General features: G+C 34.2%; 2 protein-coding genes across 5 annotated transcripts in view; both read right to left on the minus strand.

Moving 5' to 3' along the window:
- LOC102545366 (disintegrin and metalloproteinase domain-containing protein 32) overlaps positions 1 to 12,275 on the minus strand; it is a 78,643-nt gene extending 66,368 nt beyond the window's left edge. For 2 of the 4 annotated variants that reach the window (XM_072950249.1, XM_072950247.1), the window contains exons 1-4: positions 12,173 to 12,275; positions 10,048 to 10,121; positions 4,545 to 4,606; positions 1,219 to 1,294 (exon numbers count right to left, since the gene is read on the minus strand). In XM_072950249.1, coding sequence (XP_072806350.1) covers positions 1,219 to 1,294; positions 4,545 to 4,606; positions 10,048 to 10,121; positions 12,173 to 12,230 — 270 coding nt within the window. In that variant the 5' untranslated portion in view covers positions 12,231 to 12,275. The remainder of the gene's footprint in view (positions 1 to 1,218; positions 1,295 to 4,544; positions 4,607 to 10,047; positions 10,122 to 12,172) is intronic. The other 2 variants (XM_072950250.1, XM_072950248.1) reach the window with 1 other exon arrangement.
- Positions 12,276 to 14,835: 2,560 nt separating this feature from the next.
- The window catches only part of ADAM9 (ADAM metallopeptidase domain 9), a 69,146-nt gene continuing 66,308 nt past the window's right edge, over positions 14,836 to 17,673 (minus strand). The window contains exon 22 of the mRNA XM_072950205.1: positions 14,836 to 16,304. Coding sequence (XP_072806306.1) covers positions 16,211 to 16,304 — 94 coding nt within the window. The 3' untranslated portion in view covers positions 14,836 to 16,210. The remainder of the gene's footprint in view (positions 16,305 to 17,673) is intronic.

Genomic DNA, 17,673 nt, shown 5'->3' on the forward strand with positions numbered 1-17,673 from the left:
AAGATTTCCTATTAACACAATGCTTTATGCTAAGGGGAGGAAGTAGGAACAAGAAAAGGAAACTAATGGTCCTTTCCTATAGAAATGAAGTAACATATTTCAATAATTCAACAAATTTTTATTAAATGCTATGTGCCAGGAATATTTCTAGGCACTAGAGATGCATCACTGAATAACAAAAAGCTCTGCCCTAATGAAAATTCTATTGCACTGAGGAAACAGAAAATAAATAGATAAAATACATAGTACATCATCTACTGATAACCACTATGGACCAAAACAAAACAGGTAAGCAAAACAAAACAAGGTTAAGAGTGCAATTTAAAATAGGGGTCAAGGACTAATAGGGTGGTTTTGAGCAAAGACTTGAAGGAAATGAGGGAGAAAAACGTGAGTATTTTGGGAAAAAGCAAACATCTGGATCAGAGGAAACAGAAAGTGCAAAGTTCTTGAAAGGAGAACATGTCTGGCTTCTTTGAAGAACAGCAAGAAAATCAATGTGGCTGGAACAGAAAGAGCAAGGCAGAGAATAACAGAAACAAGGTCAGAGAGTAAAGAGGACCAGGTTGTGCCAAGCCTGCAGGATACTGAAATGACTGTGATTTTCACTTCATGAACAACAAGTCCCATGGAGGCTTCTGAGCAGAGAAGTGACATTATCCGATGAGGTTTTAGTAGGACTGACCTGGTTGCCTGGTTGCCATGTTGAGAACTAACCGAGGGGATGGGCAAGGTATAGGAAGCATGGAAGTTACGACAATAATCTAAACTAGATATGATGTTTACTTGGAAAACAGTGGTATCAATGAGAGAGACAGAGGAAGAGAGTGGGTTCTGAATATATAATTTGAAATGTGGAGTCCATAGGATTTATTGATGGAAGGAGAGGGAGTTAAAAAAAAAAGAAAAGAATTTCAATCTGTGATTTTGTGTTCAATAATTTTTGTGTCTGCTTTTATTATTATTTAATTTATATTCATTTATTCAACAAAATATTAACTAATTAAATTGTACCTATGTTCTTGGCAGAGTGGAAGGTGCTAAGTCAATTTACCTTGTCTTTAATTTACCAAGCTTCAAAAAAGCCAAATAATGGGTGAAACAAAGCTTACGTGGATTAAACATATTCCCTGTGAGTGGAGTCTTATGTATTAGGAAAGCATTTATTCAATGCAAAAAGTTTTTAAAAAATTGTAAAATATAAAACTTAAATCTTACCCGAATATCTGAAGAATGAGAATTCATAGATCCTTGATTATACAAATAAACCATGAAATTATCTGCTAAAAAAAATCTGAATATAAAAAAGTGACAGAATTTTAAAAGTTATTCTTTTTGAAACTATATAAGGCAGCAGTCAGCAAAATTAACACTCTTAAGCCAAATCTGACATACCTTTGTGTTTGTAAATAACATTTTATTGGAACACAGCCACACCCATTCACTTATGTATGGCTTATGGCAGCTTTCATGCTACAACAGCAGAGCTGAGTCATTCTGACAGAGGCAGTATGGGCCTTCAAAGCCTAAAATATTTATTATCTGGGCCTTTGGAGAAAAAGTTTGTCAATCTCTGACAAAGGTGGTATTTTCTTTTGACATGTATGTAATTTTTATTCAAAGCAATACACATTTACTCAAAATAATTTTCCCATCTTAATATACTCCTTTAAAGAAAATAAGGAGAAGGGACTACAAGTTGAGAGAAAATTTTTAAATTTACAAAGATGTGAAACAGATGTAGGATGAGGAGAGTTTCCTATTCTTTCATTCCTTCTCAGTGTTACTCTCAGGAATATGTACAACTCTAATGAAGTGGAAGAGTGTTCTGTAAAAGTCGTACTAAGCAGAACACAGGTATTGAAGCTACAAGTCTGAGTTCAGCCTTCTCTGGCATCACTCCCTGTGTGTACTACGCTAGTTTAGTTATGCTCACTCTTCAACCCAGTGTAAGGCAACCACCCAGACTAGCCTCTGTCGGGAATCTGCCACTAGAACTCGTGTCACATGGTTACTAATGACCTCCTCGTTGTCATATCCAAGAGCAAGTTTGAGTCAAGTAGACCTACCCTGATGCAGTCCACACTGTTGGCCACACTCCCTTCTTTAAACCATCCATTCTTCAACTTCCATCATACCATTTACCCCTGTTTCCCACCTATCTTTCTGTCTCCTTTCATAAGCCCCTTCATCTGGATCCTTACTTCTTCACTTACTGTTTCCATCACATTCAATTCTGTGTTGTTTTTCTATCTCATCATTAACATTCGCCCCCGCTTCTACATCTTGTTCATTTCTGGTGCCTTGTTTATACCTATATAAAAAGTTGGCTCTGAAACACACCTCTCTCCCATGACCTAAACTAAATCTAACTGGCTATTTGGGGTCTTTTGTGGTTTCATACAGATTTTAGAATTATTTGTTCTAGTTCTGTGAAAATGGGGTATTTTGACAGGGATTGCACTGAATCTGTAGATTACCTTGCTTAGTAATATGGACATTTTAACAATATTCATTCTTACAATGCATAAGCATGGTATATCTTCCTATTTAGTGTGTTCTCTTACGTTTCTTTTATCAATCTCTTATAGTTTTCAGAGTACAGGTCTTTCACCTCCCTTCACTGAATTTATTCCCAGATATTTTTTCTTTTGATGCAATTGTAAATGGGATTGATTTCTTTTTCTGATATTTCATTATTAGTATATAGAAATGCAACAGATTTCTGTACATTAATTTTGTATCCTGCAGCTTTACTGAATAAATTCATTAGTTCTAATAGTTTTTTTGGTGGCATCTTTAGGGTTTCTACAGTATCATGCCATCTGCAAATAGTGACAGTTTTAGTTCTTCCCTTTCAATTTGGATAAATTTTATTTCTTTTTAATTGCTATGGTTAGGACTTCCAATACTGTGTTGGATAAAAGTGGTGAGAGTGGGCATCCTTATCTTGTTCCTGATCTTACAGTAAAAGCTTTCAGTGGTGAGTATTACGATAGCTGTGGGTTTGTCATAAATAACCTTTATTATATAAGTGAAGGGGATTAAGAGGTACAACCTATCAATTATAAAATAAACAAGTCATAGAGATACAATGTACAGCACAGGGAATATAGTCAATAATAATGTAATTGTAGGGCTTGTAATCTATAAAAATGTAGAATCCCCATATTGTACACCTGAAACTACTATAACATTGTACGTCAACCATACCTCAATCACTCACTCAAACTGCCAACTGGACATTTTTCCTGGATATCCCACAAGCACTTCACATCCAACTTTTCCAAAAATGAGCCCATATTTCCCGACATAGATCTGTTCTTCTCCTTCACTGCCCCACCAAATCTCTGCTACCACTATGCCTAATCTGTTATCTAATCTTTTTTCTGCCACCTCAGTATGTCTCAAAAAAGAAATGAAAGGAAAAAAGAAAGAACTCTTTTACGGTCATAGTTCTGCTTCTCATTATTTCTTATATAAGTTTTTGGCAATAGCTTCTGGATGTCATTATGCTGATATATTATGCAGCTGGTTTCCAAGAATGGAGTACACACATGCCCTCTCCATCTTCCAAGCTCCAGACCCTCTATTTCTTACCACTGTTGGTAGTCCTGATACAATATTCAAATGCAATATGAGTTCTCGCTTTCCCTCTTCTGTGCTTGAAAAGTTCTTCATATTGTTATTTACTACTCTTTTCCCTTCTGTGTAAAGGAGTAGATTAACTTTTCTGTTACCCAATGCCACTCCTTGGCACCTAACAACATAATGAATTGCTTGTTATAATTCTCTCTTTAAGAAACTTCCTCTCAGTCAAAATACTTGGTTTTTTCTTTCTTAAAAAGCGTTCATATGAAACTCTTTTTTTCTTTTTTCTCTGCTGAACATTTTTTTAAAGCCATTTTCACTTAACACTTTTGGTTTCTCACAATTCACCTCTCCCTAATATGATGTAATCTAGTTCTACACCCAAAATTTAATTGAACCTGACCTCTTGAAAGTCACAAATTGCTTTTAAGCCAGACTTTCTCAACTGGGTTTCTATTAAAGAATTAAACCCTATAGAAAGTTATTTAAATTATTTTGCTGTTCTCTTAGAGATGGTACATAGCTGGTACTATTTTCCATAAACTATTCACCAGCTCCCACAATACTGTATGATATAATTTCTATATTAAATCCCTTATTTCATATTCCTGGTGGTGAGCCTGCCTCCCTGATCAAACCCTAGCTGATATCATCACTTAAAGACTTACTTCTTTCTTATTGTGACATCCTGCTCTGATTACATAGGTCCAGCTAGTTCTGCTAACTTAAGATCATATAGATTAATCTTCAGGAGGTGAGTCTCTATTTTTCTTGTTCCTAACTTCTCTATTCACAGAAGACTATATGAGGCATCATAGGAGAGCATCTGTTCTCCTGAGACAACTAAAAAATTTTAGTAACAACTATATTAATACTCGAGTTTTTTTTTATTTTAAGTAAATAAATTCATATAAAATAAAATTAAATCCAAAACTAAAGAAAAAAAAGATTACCTTTGCTTAAGGTGCACAGTATATGGTTTCTCACCTATTGGAATAATATAGGATACCTGTTCCTAGAGAATCCAGAACAACTGAGAGTGAAGACAAGTGTAATAGAAGAAGCAAAACAATGATTTTACATAATTTTACACCGATTTATTCCTTCAAATCATGCTTAAAATGTATCAGACTATTTATGATTTAAAATCTGCAACAATATATCAAAAATTATAGTATTTATTTATTATATAATCCATCCTTACTATTTCCACAGAAATAAGCCCAATCTAAGGAGTAATATAGCACTAGAAATCTATATGTAACTGAATTTTAAACTCTTCTGAAAGGAAAGACCATGTGCCATGCTGTAGTGTCTGTTCAGGTAGCATCTTGGGATAATAAGGTACTCTACATCAGTGAACTTTACTCAATTGAGCAAAACAATTATTTACTTTAACCATTTTCTTAGAATATATGGCCTGTTTCCTATACTTCTAAACAGAAGATTACTGAACAAAATTTGGTATTGTTCTTGATTCAATCACTACTATTCTCAAGTTAAAACATGGATGGCAGTAAGTTGCAATATCACTTAGTTGGTGAACCTATGTGATAAGATTTTATCCTGCAAAAGAGAACATGAGAAAACAAGATTTAGAGCATCACTGAAAAGAAAACTTTGCTAAAGCAAAAAAACAAAAAGACATGAATACCAGAATACAGTAGTATCTTAAGAGTTGGGGAACCAACAACCCAAACTGAAATTATAAAGTAAGTCTGGCCAGAGACTGGGGATTGAAAATTATAGCTGAAAATTTCCCAAACCTGAAAAGGAAACATAAATCTGGGTGCAGGAAGCACAGAGGGCCGCAAGCAAGATGAACCCAAAGAGATACACATGAAGACATAATATAATTAAAATGGCAAAAGGTGAGGATAAAAAGAGAATTTAAAAGGCAGCAAGAGAAAGATAGTCATATACAAGGGAACTCCCATAGGCTATCAACTGATTATTCTATGGAAACTTTGCAGGCCAGAAGGGAGTGGCATAATATATTTAAAGTCCTGAAAGGGAAAAACCTGCAAACTAGGATACTATACTGAGCAAAATTATCATTTAGAATTGGAAGAGAAATAAATTCTTAGACAAGCAAAACTAAAAGTGTTCATCAATATCAAACTTGCTGTAAGAGAAATGTTAAAGGTTTCCCTAAGTTGGAAAGAAAAGCTGTAATAAGAACTAAGAATCTACAAGAAAGGAAAAATCCCACTAGGAAAGGCAAATATATAGGATAGGCTGAGGATCAACAACTTAAATAAACTAGTATGAAGATTAAAAGACAAAAATTATAAAATCAAATATAAGTGCACAGTATATGGTTTCAGTAACAGGATAAACATGGAGATGTTAAGTATGTCATCAAAAACACAAAATTTCGGGGAGGGAAATAAACAGTGTAGCTTTTTAAAAACGCATTTGAACTTAAAGGAGTACCTGTTTAAAATAAGCAGATATAGTTATAGGTCACTATATATGAACCCCACGGTAACCACAAATCAGAAACCTACAATAGATACACAAAAACTACAGAGAAAGGAACACAAACATAACAATAAAGAAAATCATCAAACCACGAGGGAAGAAACTAAAAAAGAAATAGAGAGAAAACTACAAAAACAACCAGAAAACAAGTAACAAAATGGCAATAAGTATAACTTATCAATAATTACTTTAAGTGTCAATGGGTTAAATGGTCCAATCAAAAGACACAAGATGGCTAATGGTATTTAAAAAAAAAAAAAAAAGACCCATCTATATGCTGCTAACAAGAGAATCACTTCAGAGCTAAACACATATGCAGACTGAAAGTGAAAGGATGGGAAAAGATATTTCATGCAAATAGAGAGACAAGAAAGTGGGGTAGCAATACTCACATCAAATAAAATAGACTTTAAAACAAAGTCTATAACGAAAGACAAAGAAGGGCATTATATATTGATAAAAGGATCAATAAAAGGATATTATATATAACATATATTACATCATTAATATATATGCAGTTAATATTGGAGCACCTGTATGAGGGGCATATGTTTTTATATAAACTGTATATATTCTATACTTATATAAATATATAAAACAAATAATAACATACATAAAAGGAGGAAGTTAGAATAATACAATAATAGTAAGGCACTTAAAAAAATCCCACTTACATCAATGGACAAAGTCATCCAGACAGAAAATGAACAAGAAAACAGTGGTCTCCAATGACAAAATAACCAGTTGTACTTAATAGATATCTACAGGACATTCTATTCAAAGTCATCAGAATACACACTCTTTTCAAGCACACAATGATAATTCTCCAGGATAGATCACACGCTAGTCCATAAAACAGGTTTCAACAATTTAAGGATAAAAATTATATCAAGCTTTTCTTTCCAACCACAACATTATAAAACTAGAAATCAATTACAGGAAGAAAAATGGAAAAAGCACAAACATATGGAGAATAAACAACATGCGACTTAAAAAACAATGGGTCAGTGAAGAAACTGAAGAGAAATCAGAAAATAACTCAATACAAATAAAAATAAAACCACAACTTTCTGAAATCAGTTCTAAGAATCAGGATGCAGCAAAATCAGCTCTAAGAAGTAAGTTTATAGCAATACAGGCCTACCTCAAAAAATAAGAAAAACATCATCTAAAGGAATCAGAAAAAGAAAAACAAAGACCAAAATCAGCAGATGGAAGGAAATAATAAAGATCAGAGAGGAAATAATAGAGATTAAAAAATAAAAAAGATCAATGAAACCAAGAGCTGATTTTTTTGTAAAGATAAATAAAACTGATGAATGTTTCACCAGGCTTATGAAAAAACAAAAGAGGAGACCCAAATAGACAAAATCAGAAATGAAAGAGGAGAAGTCACAACCAATATTATAGAGATACAAAAAAAATCATAATATAATACTATGAACAGGTATAGGCCAACAAACTGGACAACCTAGAAAACAAATTCCTAGAAACATACAACCTTCCAAGACTGAATCAGAAAAAAATAGACAAGCTGAACAGACAGACCACTATTAGTGAAACTGAATTTGTAATTTAAAAAAAACTCCTAGCAAACAAAAGTCCAGGAGTAGACAGCTTCACAGGGGAATTCTACCAAACATATAAAGAAGACCTAATACCTATCCTTCTCAAACTATTTCCAAACACTGAAGAGAATGGAACACCCAAATTAAATATGTAAGGCCATCATCACTCTGATATCAAAACTAGACAAAGACACTACAAAAAAAATTACAGCCCAACATCTCTAGTGGATATGGATGTAAAAGTCCTCAGCAAAATATTAACAGACCAAATACAACAACATATAGAAAAGATCAAACACCATAAGTGGGATTTAGTCTAGGAATGCAAGGATGGTTCGATATTTTCAAATCAATTTGATACACCACATTAAGAAAAAGAAGCAGAAAAATCACATATCATCTCAATTAATGCAGAAAATCCATTTAATAAAATTCAACATCCATCAATGATACAAACTAAGAAAAGGTAATATAGAAGGAACATATCTTAACATAATAAAGGCCATTTATAACAAACCCACAGCTAACATCATGCTCAAAGTTGAAAAGCAGAACACTTTTCCTCTAAAATCAGGAATAGGACAAGGATGTCCACTCTCACATAGCAAAAAAAACAAAAAAAACAAAACAAAAACCCAAACAACCTCCTTAAAAAATCATCAGAAGACCTGAACAGACATTTTCCAAAACAGATTAACAGATGGCCAACAGGTACATGAAAAAATACTCAGTATCACTAATCATGAGGAAAATGTAAGTCAAAACCACCAGATACCATTGTTATACATTCAATATTATATACATTTGTTTTATTTTTTAGATTCCACATGTAAGTGATAACATAAGATTATTTGTCTTTACTTGACTGACTTATTTCACTAAGCATAATAATCTCTAAGTCCAACTACTCTGTTACAAATGACAGAATTTCATTCTTTTTATGGCTAAGTAATATTCCATCGTATATAGTCATATCTGTGTGTGTGTATATATCTTTATCATTCATCTATTGATGGGACACTCAGGTTGCCTCCATGTCTTGGCTATTGTAAATAATGCTGCTAAGAACATTGGAGTGCATGAAACTTTTCAAATTAGTGTTCTGTGGATTTTTTGGATATATACACAGAAGCAGAATTGCTTGATCACATGGTAGTTCTATTTTTAGTTTTCTGAGGAACTTCCAACTGTTTTCCATGGTGGCTATACCACATATACAAACAAAAACAGACTCATAGGCATAGAGAACAAGTTAGTGGTCACCAGCAGGGAGAGGGAAGGGGGAAGGGGCAAGATAGGAAAGAGGAAGGGATTAAAACGTACAAACTAGTATGTATAAAATAAACAAGATTATACTCTACAACACAGGGCTACATGGCCATTATTTTGTAATAACTTTAAATGGAGTATAATCTATTATAATAAATTGAATCACTACATCGTACACCTGAAACTATTATAAATCAACTATATTGCAAATTAAAATAAATGAATAAGTCAGGGGATGTAATGTACACATAGGAAATTATAGTCAATAATAGTATAAGAAACAAAAATGAAATATCACCTCATACTTGTCAGAATGGCTCTCATCAAAAAGTCTACAAATAACAAATATTGGCAAGGATGTGGAGAAACAGAAAACAGATCAGCAGTTACCAAGGGCTGAGCATGGAAACAGAGAAGAACTGCAAATAGGCATGCAGGAACTTTTTAAAACAATAGAAATACTCTAAAACTAGATTGTGGTAATGTTTACATAATTCTGTTTATGTACTAATAATCATTGTACACTTATAATGGGTGAATTCTGTAGTGTATAAATTATATCTCATTAAAACTGTTAAAATGAAGCGTTATCAAAAGATTGGCCACTTATAAGCAAGGCTTGCTTTTTGTATTTCTTTTTTTCCTCCTGAAGTACTTCGCATGTAGTTATGCACACAAGTCCAGAGAAATATCTGGTAAATAAATAAATGAATAAAGTATCTCCCTTTCTAACAAAAATAACAGAATAAAGCATTCATACTCTCTGAGAACTGGTAGGTGCAAGGGTAAAGATTAAGGAACAAGGTTTTAGTTAAAAGATGTTCTCCTTAACCATTTTGGAGAAAACTATTTTCTTCACATGAATTACCTAGACACCATTCAGAAAAGACCCTAATTCTTTTATATTATATTCTGTATTTGAATTTTAAGGATAGTTTTATCATGAGGAAACAACAAATGTTAAACAGAACATTCTGATTTATATATTTGCTTTTACCATCAAAACTTTTAATTCCTTAACAGTAGTAATATTGGTTACTTATATTCATACTACAATGGAATTGATGTGTTTCATTGCTTTATAATAAAAATAAGAAATTTCATATAACAATATTGACCATAAAAAATCTCTCACATTTTCTGAATTATCACTTGTATTTGCTTGGATTTTCTCTGGATATATGATTTGTAGAAATGAATTTTGAAAACCTAAAAAAGAAAATAAACAGTTAATAACTGTTTTTTAAACCTGACTAAATATGCGTTCAGTTTCTTTCATAAAATGCACTTATGCAAATGAGTCATTACTGTGTATTCCTATAAAATCTTGAAAACTTTTAAAGACAGACAAGATAGTTATGAAATACCAAAAGTAGTACAGAGAAAGATATTCAACTTATACAAAATCTGCTGTTCCTGAAGAAAACAGAACAAATGGATTAAAAAATAATCAAATATATTCTTCAAGAAAACTTTCCTGAAATAAAAAATTTTAAACAATAGATTGGAAAATACACTGAATTTCAGGAATAAGTGATAATAATTAATTAAAACTGAGACATAATCTACTAAAGTTATCTGAATTCTAAGATAAAGAATTTTATGGGTATATGAGCAAAAAGAAAAAAAAAGAAAATCATAAGGAGAGAAAAGCAGATTGGGTTGAGATTTTTTTGAAATAGTATACAATGTTAAAAAACTGAAGAACTATGTCTAAAAAAAAAATCTTCAGTAAAAGTGTGAATCCAGGAATTGTATACCCCAAGAAACTGTCATTCAAATATAGAGACAAAAGACACCTATTTACAAGCAAATGTTCAAGCAAAATAGTTCATATGTGCCTGTCACAAAAGGCAAACTTCTGCCAGTAAAGCTATCAATTGAATTAAGGTAAAAGGCTTAGTAATTAGCTTTAAATAAACCTAAATACAGAACAGAAGCCAAAACAATGGTTGGAATCATGGTTATTTAACAGGATGCAAGTGAAATATGATAAATATTGACAAATATAAACAAAACAAAAACTCTTTCAGAATTTCAATAATTGTTAGATTTTTTGTTAATTTCTTCGTGTAAGGAAATACTCCAAAAAGTTTTGAGAACCACTGCATTTAAATATTGTAGGTGTTATGATGAAGATATATCCCCCCAGAAAATTTCGTGTTGAAGCTCTAATCTCTAAAATTGTATTTAGAAGTGGGACCTTTGGCAGGTAATGAAGTTGTGAAGGTGGGTCTTTCATGATGGGATTAGCACCTTTATAAGAGACAACAGTGAGTTTGCTGTCTCTGCCCACAAAGAGGTCATGTGAGTACACAGCAAGAAGGGAACGGTCTGTAAGCCAGGAAAAGAGACTTCACCAGATCCCCATTTGGTACAGCACCCTGATCTCAGACTTCCACCTCCAGAACTAAGAGAAAATAAATTTCTGTTGTTTAAGCCACCCAGTCTGGGGTATTCTGTTACCAGGGCAGTCTGAGCTCAGCAGCAAAGAATGTAATAGCAAAATGACTGGAAACAATCCAACGGTCCATTAATATGAAAACTGGCTAATAAATCGTGATGACAACCACAGAACACTATGCAGATGGAGGAGGAAAACAAAAAACAAAAAAAATTCCACATACTGGATACGGAATGGCAAGACTCTAAACAGTGTATAAAAAGGAAGGAAATGAGAACATTTAATCTTAAATTTTTACTTACATCTAAATCTCCCCTAATACCCTTTAAATGTTTGAGGACTCTTTATATCTGTTCCTCCTATTCTGTCATAATGCACCTTCATCAGTGTCGGCACAGCAGACACTGAATATATATATTCTTTTGTATGGCAGGGCACATTATTACTGCATGCAGGGCAAGTTATTATCTTGGAACAAATGATATCTGAGTAAAGTCCATTTGGGGGAGTCTGAGTGGAGTTCATGAAATTTCTGGGGGTACTTTTGAGTGCAATAAATTCTGAGGTATTTTTGTGAAGCGCATGACAGACCTACAAAAAAGGCTGTTTCAAACCCAGATTCAGAGTCTGAGATCTGCCTTCGAGCTTATTGAAATTATCCTCCTCTCTCGAGTCACCAGCGGCCTGGGGTCCAGAAGTGACCGGGCAAAAGGAACCAAAGAGCAGGGAAAGGCCCCGGGTTTTTCATTCCAGTTGGGACGCAGTTTGACCAAAAGTAGTTACACGTTGAAAGAAGGATAAGAAAACTCTTCCTCTGCCCCATACGGGGGTAACAGGGCCTCCACGACAGGCTTACCAGGTCTTGACGTTAGCAAGCCGCGGAGCCCCGCCAGCAGCATCATTAGGCGGAACATGGTGTGTGGCTTCTCAGCTTCGAGCGGCGACAAAGCCCAGCGGCCGTTGGCCGTTGGTGGGCGGAGTTCTCGCGAGACCACTGCGACCGCGGGAGCGCCCGAGACTCAGCGTCCTACGCACCAGTCGCCGGCCGTGCGCTCCCAGCTGCGGGTTGGTCCGTCTGGGTCTAAGTGGCGCTCTTTTCTCTGCAGCCCGCCCAGCCTGATGGTCCGCAGTTCATCCGGAGTTACCCGACCACCCTAGCCCTCTCTGTCGCGATCGTCGTCCTTCACAGACCTTTCGCTTCTTATGGATGGAGCTAGAACACATTTATTGTGCTGTGTTTTGTATCAGACGCTTCTAGGTGTTTTAAAAGACCTACTTTCTGAATTTAAAACTCCGCACGCGCGTGCGCGCACACACACACACGAATTACACATTCATATTTACTAAAGCTGGTGGTTTTAATTTTTAAAAAAAGCCAGATACATAAAAATGATTCCAAGAAAGGGGAAAGTGAGATTTTGATACCTTCGGAAAGTACCGTCTACGGTTTTTCCCACACCCACTGCCCAAATACACCTTGTAACCAGGCTGTCTACTTCTTCCTCCAGTCGTTGTGGTTCTCCCCAGACTTTCAGCAAAAATCCATGTGATGGTTTTCTCTTGTTCAGTAACTTCTTGGTACAATGCATATTCATTCATTCACGTAGTGAATGAGATGGATAAGATTCTTGCCCATGATTACGGCACATACGTTCCAGTAGAAAATTCTAGCCACATGCCTCAACACAGTATTCAAAATTTTCTAAATTCAGAACCCAGGCTGCTGCCTCTTTTCTCCTATTCCCTAGTGCAAAGACCACTGACTTCTGGTCTTCCCTGAATTAACATCGTCTACTCCCTCGGACTGCAATGCCTCCTCCCTCCTATCCTTACCTTCCGGTCTCCACCTATATGCACTTTCTTTCTTTTCAAATCCCAAAGAAGGAATTAATCTCTCATACCAATTAACAGAACGACAGGCACAAGCTAGAAGTTCCCGTGGTAACGCAGAAAAGCTCACTTGGGGAAGCAACACATCTGAACTGACCATTGAGATGTGATTTCATGGCTGCATAGGATTTTGACAGGGTAATCTAAGCCTGAAAAAGCGTATCAGAAACACGGAAACAAAAATACAGTTAGCCCCTCGGTATCCAAGGGGAGATGGGTTCCAGGATCCATGGTGGATACACAAATCCCCAGAAACCGAGGTTCCAGCATTGGCCCTCCAGCTCCGCATCCGCAGATCCAACCAACCACAGATTTGTTTGCCTTCTGCTGTTAGCTGAATCCCCGGATGTGAACCTACAGATAGGGAGTGCCACCATATTTATTGGGGCGGGGGGAATCAATTTACAAGTGCATTTGCACAGTTCAAACCCACGTGGTTCAAGGGTCAGCTGTATACACCTAGCTTGTGTATCAACAGGAACAGACAATGCTAGATTAACACTTCTTTTAATGGATAGTTGAGCCAAAAGCCTGTTTCGTCTTGCTTCACAGCATTGGAACCATTACTGCAAATGCTTAGACTTCTCAATTAGTGTTAAGTATTTTTAATGAACTTCTAGTTACTGTATTTCTTTCTTATTTCCTTCTTTTGAAACTTTCCTGTTTAAATCTTTAAAAGAGCAGACTTTACATTGTTCTTGCGTATATGGCTCTATAAACGGAGGCATGTCCCATCCAGAACTTATCTATCACAGTACCTAACGTGGTACCTGCAAGATGATAGTCTCAGTAAACATTTATAGAATTTAATAAAATCTGACTTGTGCTTAGAAAACCTGGATTGTGCTTAACCATATGGTTAGAGACCCAGGCATCTTCTTGATAGAAAGGGAAAATGCAGTAACTTGAACAGTTCAATTTGTCAACATAGTCATACACTGATTGTCAAAGTTACAATTTATCTTTGATTACTAAAATATCTTTAGCAGATGGCAAGGAAGCCCTTTAATATTTTTCAAATTTTGTAGTGGCATCTATGCCCAAGAAAGTTTATAATTTTTAATAACAATCCAAGATAAGTCAAAGATATACCTAAGTGAAAAGCATATAAAATATGTAAAAATATGTATAAAAGCAAAAGAAGGTTAGATTGATCAAGTGGTCTTTTAGAAAAACTTTCTAAATATTCAAAGATCCAAGGAATTATCTGAGAAAAGTTTTAAGTGCAGTTAATATAATAACAACTGTAAAATTTCAGTGATATGAATTATAATTGCAAAAACTGGGTCTGTATCAGTGAAAAAAACATTTTTAATCATAAATTAATTCATTCAGAGATTTAAATTGAAATGAAGAATCTTAATTTGGGATTGTTTACAATTTTTAATATATACCTGATGGTTAAAATAATGTACCATCTTCAGAGGACTGAGATGTGTCTTTTTCAAAACTAATCTGTTTTCCTTTAGTAACAAAAAGCCATTGTTCATAATTTGGCAGAAGTCTGGAAACTCAATGAGATGGTTTCTATAAATATTTAACTTGTAGTTTTATCTAAAACTAGTATAATGTTTTAATTAATAAGGTTATAAATAGCTGAGTATTTAAGAGGTTACTGGGTGACACAAATTAGAATTTCAAGTATTTTATTTATTGTAAATCTTATATTTGTATATGTATTTATACACAAACCAAAATTTTTTTTGAAAAACTAATGAAATTCAGTTAATAAACTTATTAATAAACTTTATTATGAAAGGTTATGAAAAAATTTTAAGTGCTTAAATTTTTATCGTGCATATCATTTCTTCCATGGTAAAAATTCATTTTTTAATCACAGCTGGGACAATAACTCACAGACACCACACTAACTTTTTCGCACTTATCTAAGAAAACCTTTTCGTCCTTCCTTTCTCCACTCTAATTCCTTTAAAAATATTACTGTCAAGTGAGACATTATCAAGCACATCTTAGTAAATGTAAACATTCTAAATTGTATTAATAACAGGTTTTGAAGTTTCAGATTTTGGACTTAAAGTGCATATGAAATTCTCAAGTGGTTCTATGATAGTTCAATTGATGGAAGATATTATAATTGCTCCTGCTTTTAATTATAGCCATGAATCAACAGCATATCTGATTAGTTCTATTAAATACTTCGTACCTTAAAGTTTATAATTTATTTAAAATAATGCTATTGTAAAAGGATGCTATGCTTGAACACGATCCATAATAGAAATTCTATTATTAAATTAACTTTCCTAATATTCATGATCCATAGATAGACCCACAGAATCTATTACCCATAGAATCCATAGAATCATTTATCCATAGAATGTTCATAAAAGTGGAAGATAATAACACACACATTTTTAGTGTGTTCTGCACTTTTAAAAAAATATTATGATATCTTAATTGTGGGTTCTGTGCATTCTTCTGAAAACAGAATATTCCTTTATTCATGTAATGAATAAGACAGACAAGCTTTCTAGCACAGGATGGTTAGTCCATGCGAGATGAGAAATATTAGATATTATCGGCAGCTAATTCGTTGGTTTTCATAGGTATTAGATTATTACACATTCAACCAGAAACTACATTAATGATAACTAAGGTCAAAATTCAAAATTACATTTAAGCACACAGTGACAAAACTTAAACCAATATAGTTAATTTGAAATTCATTACAATGACATGTTCAAATAACATAATCCATGTCAGGTGCATTAACCTCACAGATGACTGAATATAGCGTATTCAGTAATGGAAATGAAAATGTTATTCTAAATTCCCTGGCTTCACTGCGTTTCTTCTATTTCTCATTTCCCACGACTCAAGTTCTGTTTTTCTGTATTAATAAAGTTTGTTTTGTGGTATTTTGTCTTCATTCATAATTGCAGCAGGAAGAAAGGCTTTTCAAGAAAATATCAGGAAAAAAAAATATTAGCTCAGTTCCCTGAAGATATCTGCAAAATGAAAGGTAACAACAACAACAAAAAAAAAATCAAGTGAGGGAACTATATAAAGGAGGTGGAGGAGCAGGACGAGCAGGAATTATATTTCCCTGAGTTGTTACTTTCGGTTGTGGTGGAGGTGGCCTGTGAAGGGGAAAAAAAACAGTTAATCGTATGTTTCGACTGAATGAAACAATGCTACATTCATTACAAGCCCAACATTAACACCATCCTTAAAGCACTGACAATTCTTAAGGGTATATTATATCCTGAGATTATTATTTTTTTAATTACAATTTTTTCCTTTTTTATTTTACTTTTTTTGGAGGGGTAGGAGGTAATTAGCTTTATTTATTTATTTGTTTAGCTTTTTTTTTTTTCAATAGAGGTACTGGGGATTGAACCCAGGACCTTGTGCATACTAAACTATTCTGAGATTACTATGAATCTGATATATAATGGTCAAAGGTCTCCCATCAGAGTCTAAAATGGAGTAACTACCTTAATGTAATGCTGATTTATAATCAATGATGTATATAGGATCTGCTTTACATGATTTTGAAAAGGAGAGTCCATGAAATTGAGAAGAAAAATAATAAAAGACAAGTGAAGACACCATGTGGATTAAGTACCTCTTATGCTATAAGGATTTAAGGGCAGCAAATTACTACAAAGTGTAAACCTTGCATATATACATAGAGCTGATGATTCCAGCTCTCTCAAATATAATTTCTACTCGGAGAATTAAACCTCCTATGACATCTATACCCACTCTTTTCAATCTTTACACTTTAACATGTGGATACCATCTTCCTTAACCTCTTCATCCAATTCTAGTATATCTCTACTCCAATAACCTACTAGAACTTAACCTGGTGAATATCGATCTCACAGTTTATATACTCTTTGGATGCTCTGTTGGATTTCAATGCACTCTTATCTCACATTAAGACTATACCTGAGGACACTACTCAGTGTTGCAATTCAATTGTAACTTGGAGGATTTTTGGGGGGCGGGAAGGGTGAGATGTATTTTATGTGATACAAAATGTAGTAAGTTTTCTCCTGTCCTGGTGATGTTAAGCCCATCCATGGAGTCTTTAATTTCAGTCCTTGTGTTTTTCAGTTCCAGAATTTCCATCTGATTCCTTCTTTAGGGTTTTAAGTTCAGCACACCTAGTTCTATCCTGAAATTCTTAATCTTAACTATGAATTCCATGACATAATCATTACAGTGACTTTAAAGCCCGTGCCTGATAACTATTAACTGGATACCCTCTGAGACTGCTTTTCTTGGGTTTAGTCACATTTTCTTTTCTTACATATCTGGCTTTTTAAACCAGGGGCAAAACAAATCAAATGTAAGCAAAGTCACAAAAAGACAAATACTATATGATTCCCCTTAGGTGAGGTTCCTAGAGTCATCAAAATCATAGAGACAGACAATGGGACGGTGGTTGCCAGGGGCTGGAGAAGGGAGAATCGGGAGTTGGTGATTAAAAAAAAAAAAAAA

The sequence above is a fragment of the Vicugna pacos genome, chromosome 26, assembly GCF_048564905.1.
Source record: "Vicugna pacos chromosome 26, VicPac4, whole genome shotgun sequence".
Lineage (NCBI taxonomy): Eukaryota > Metazoa > Chordata > Mammalia > Artiodactyla > Camelidae > Vicugna > Vicugna pacos.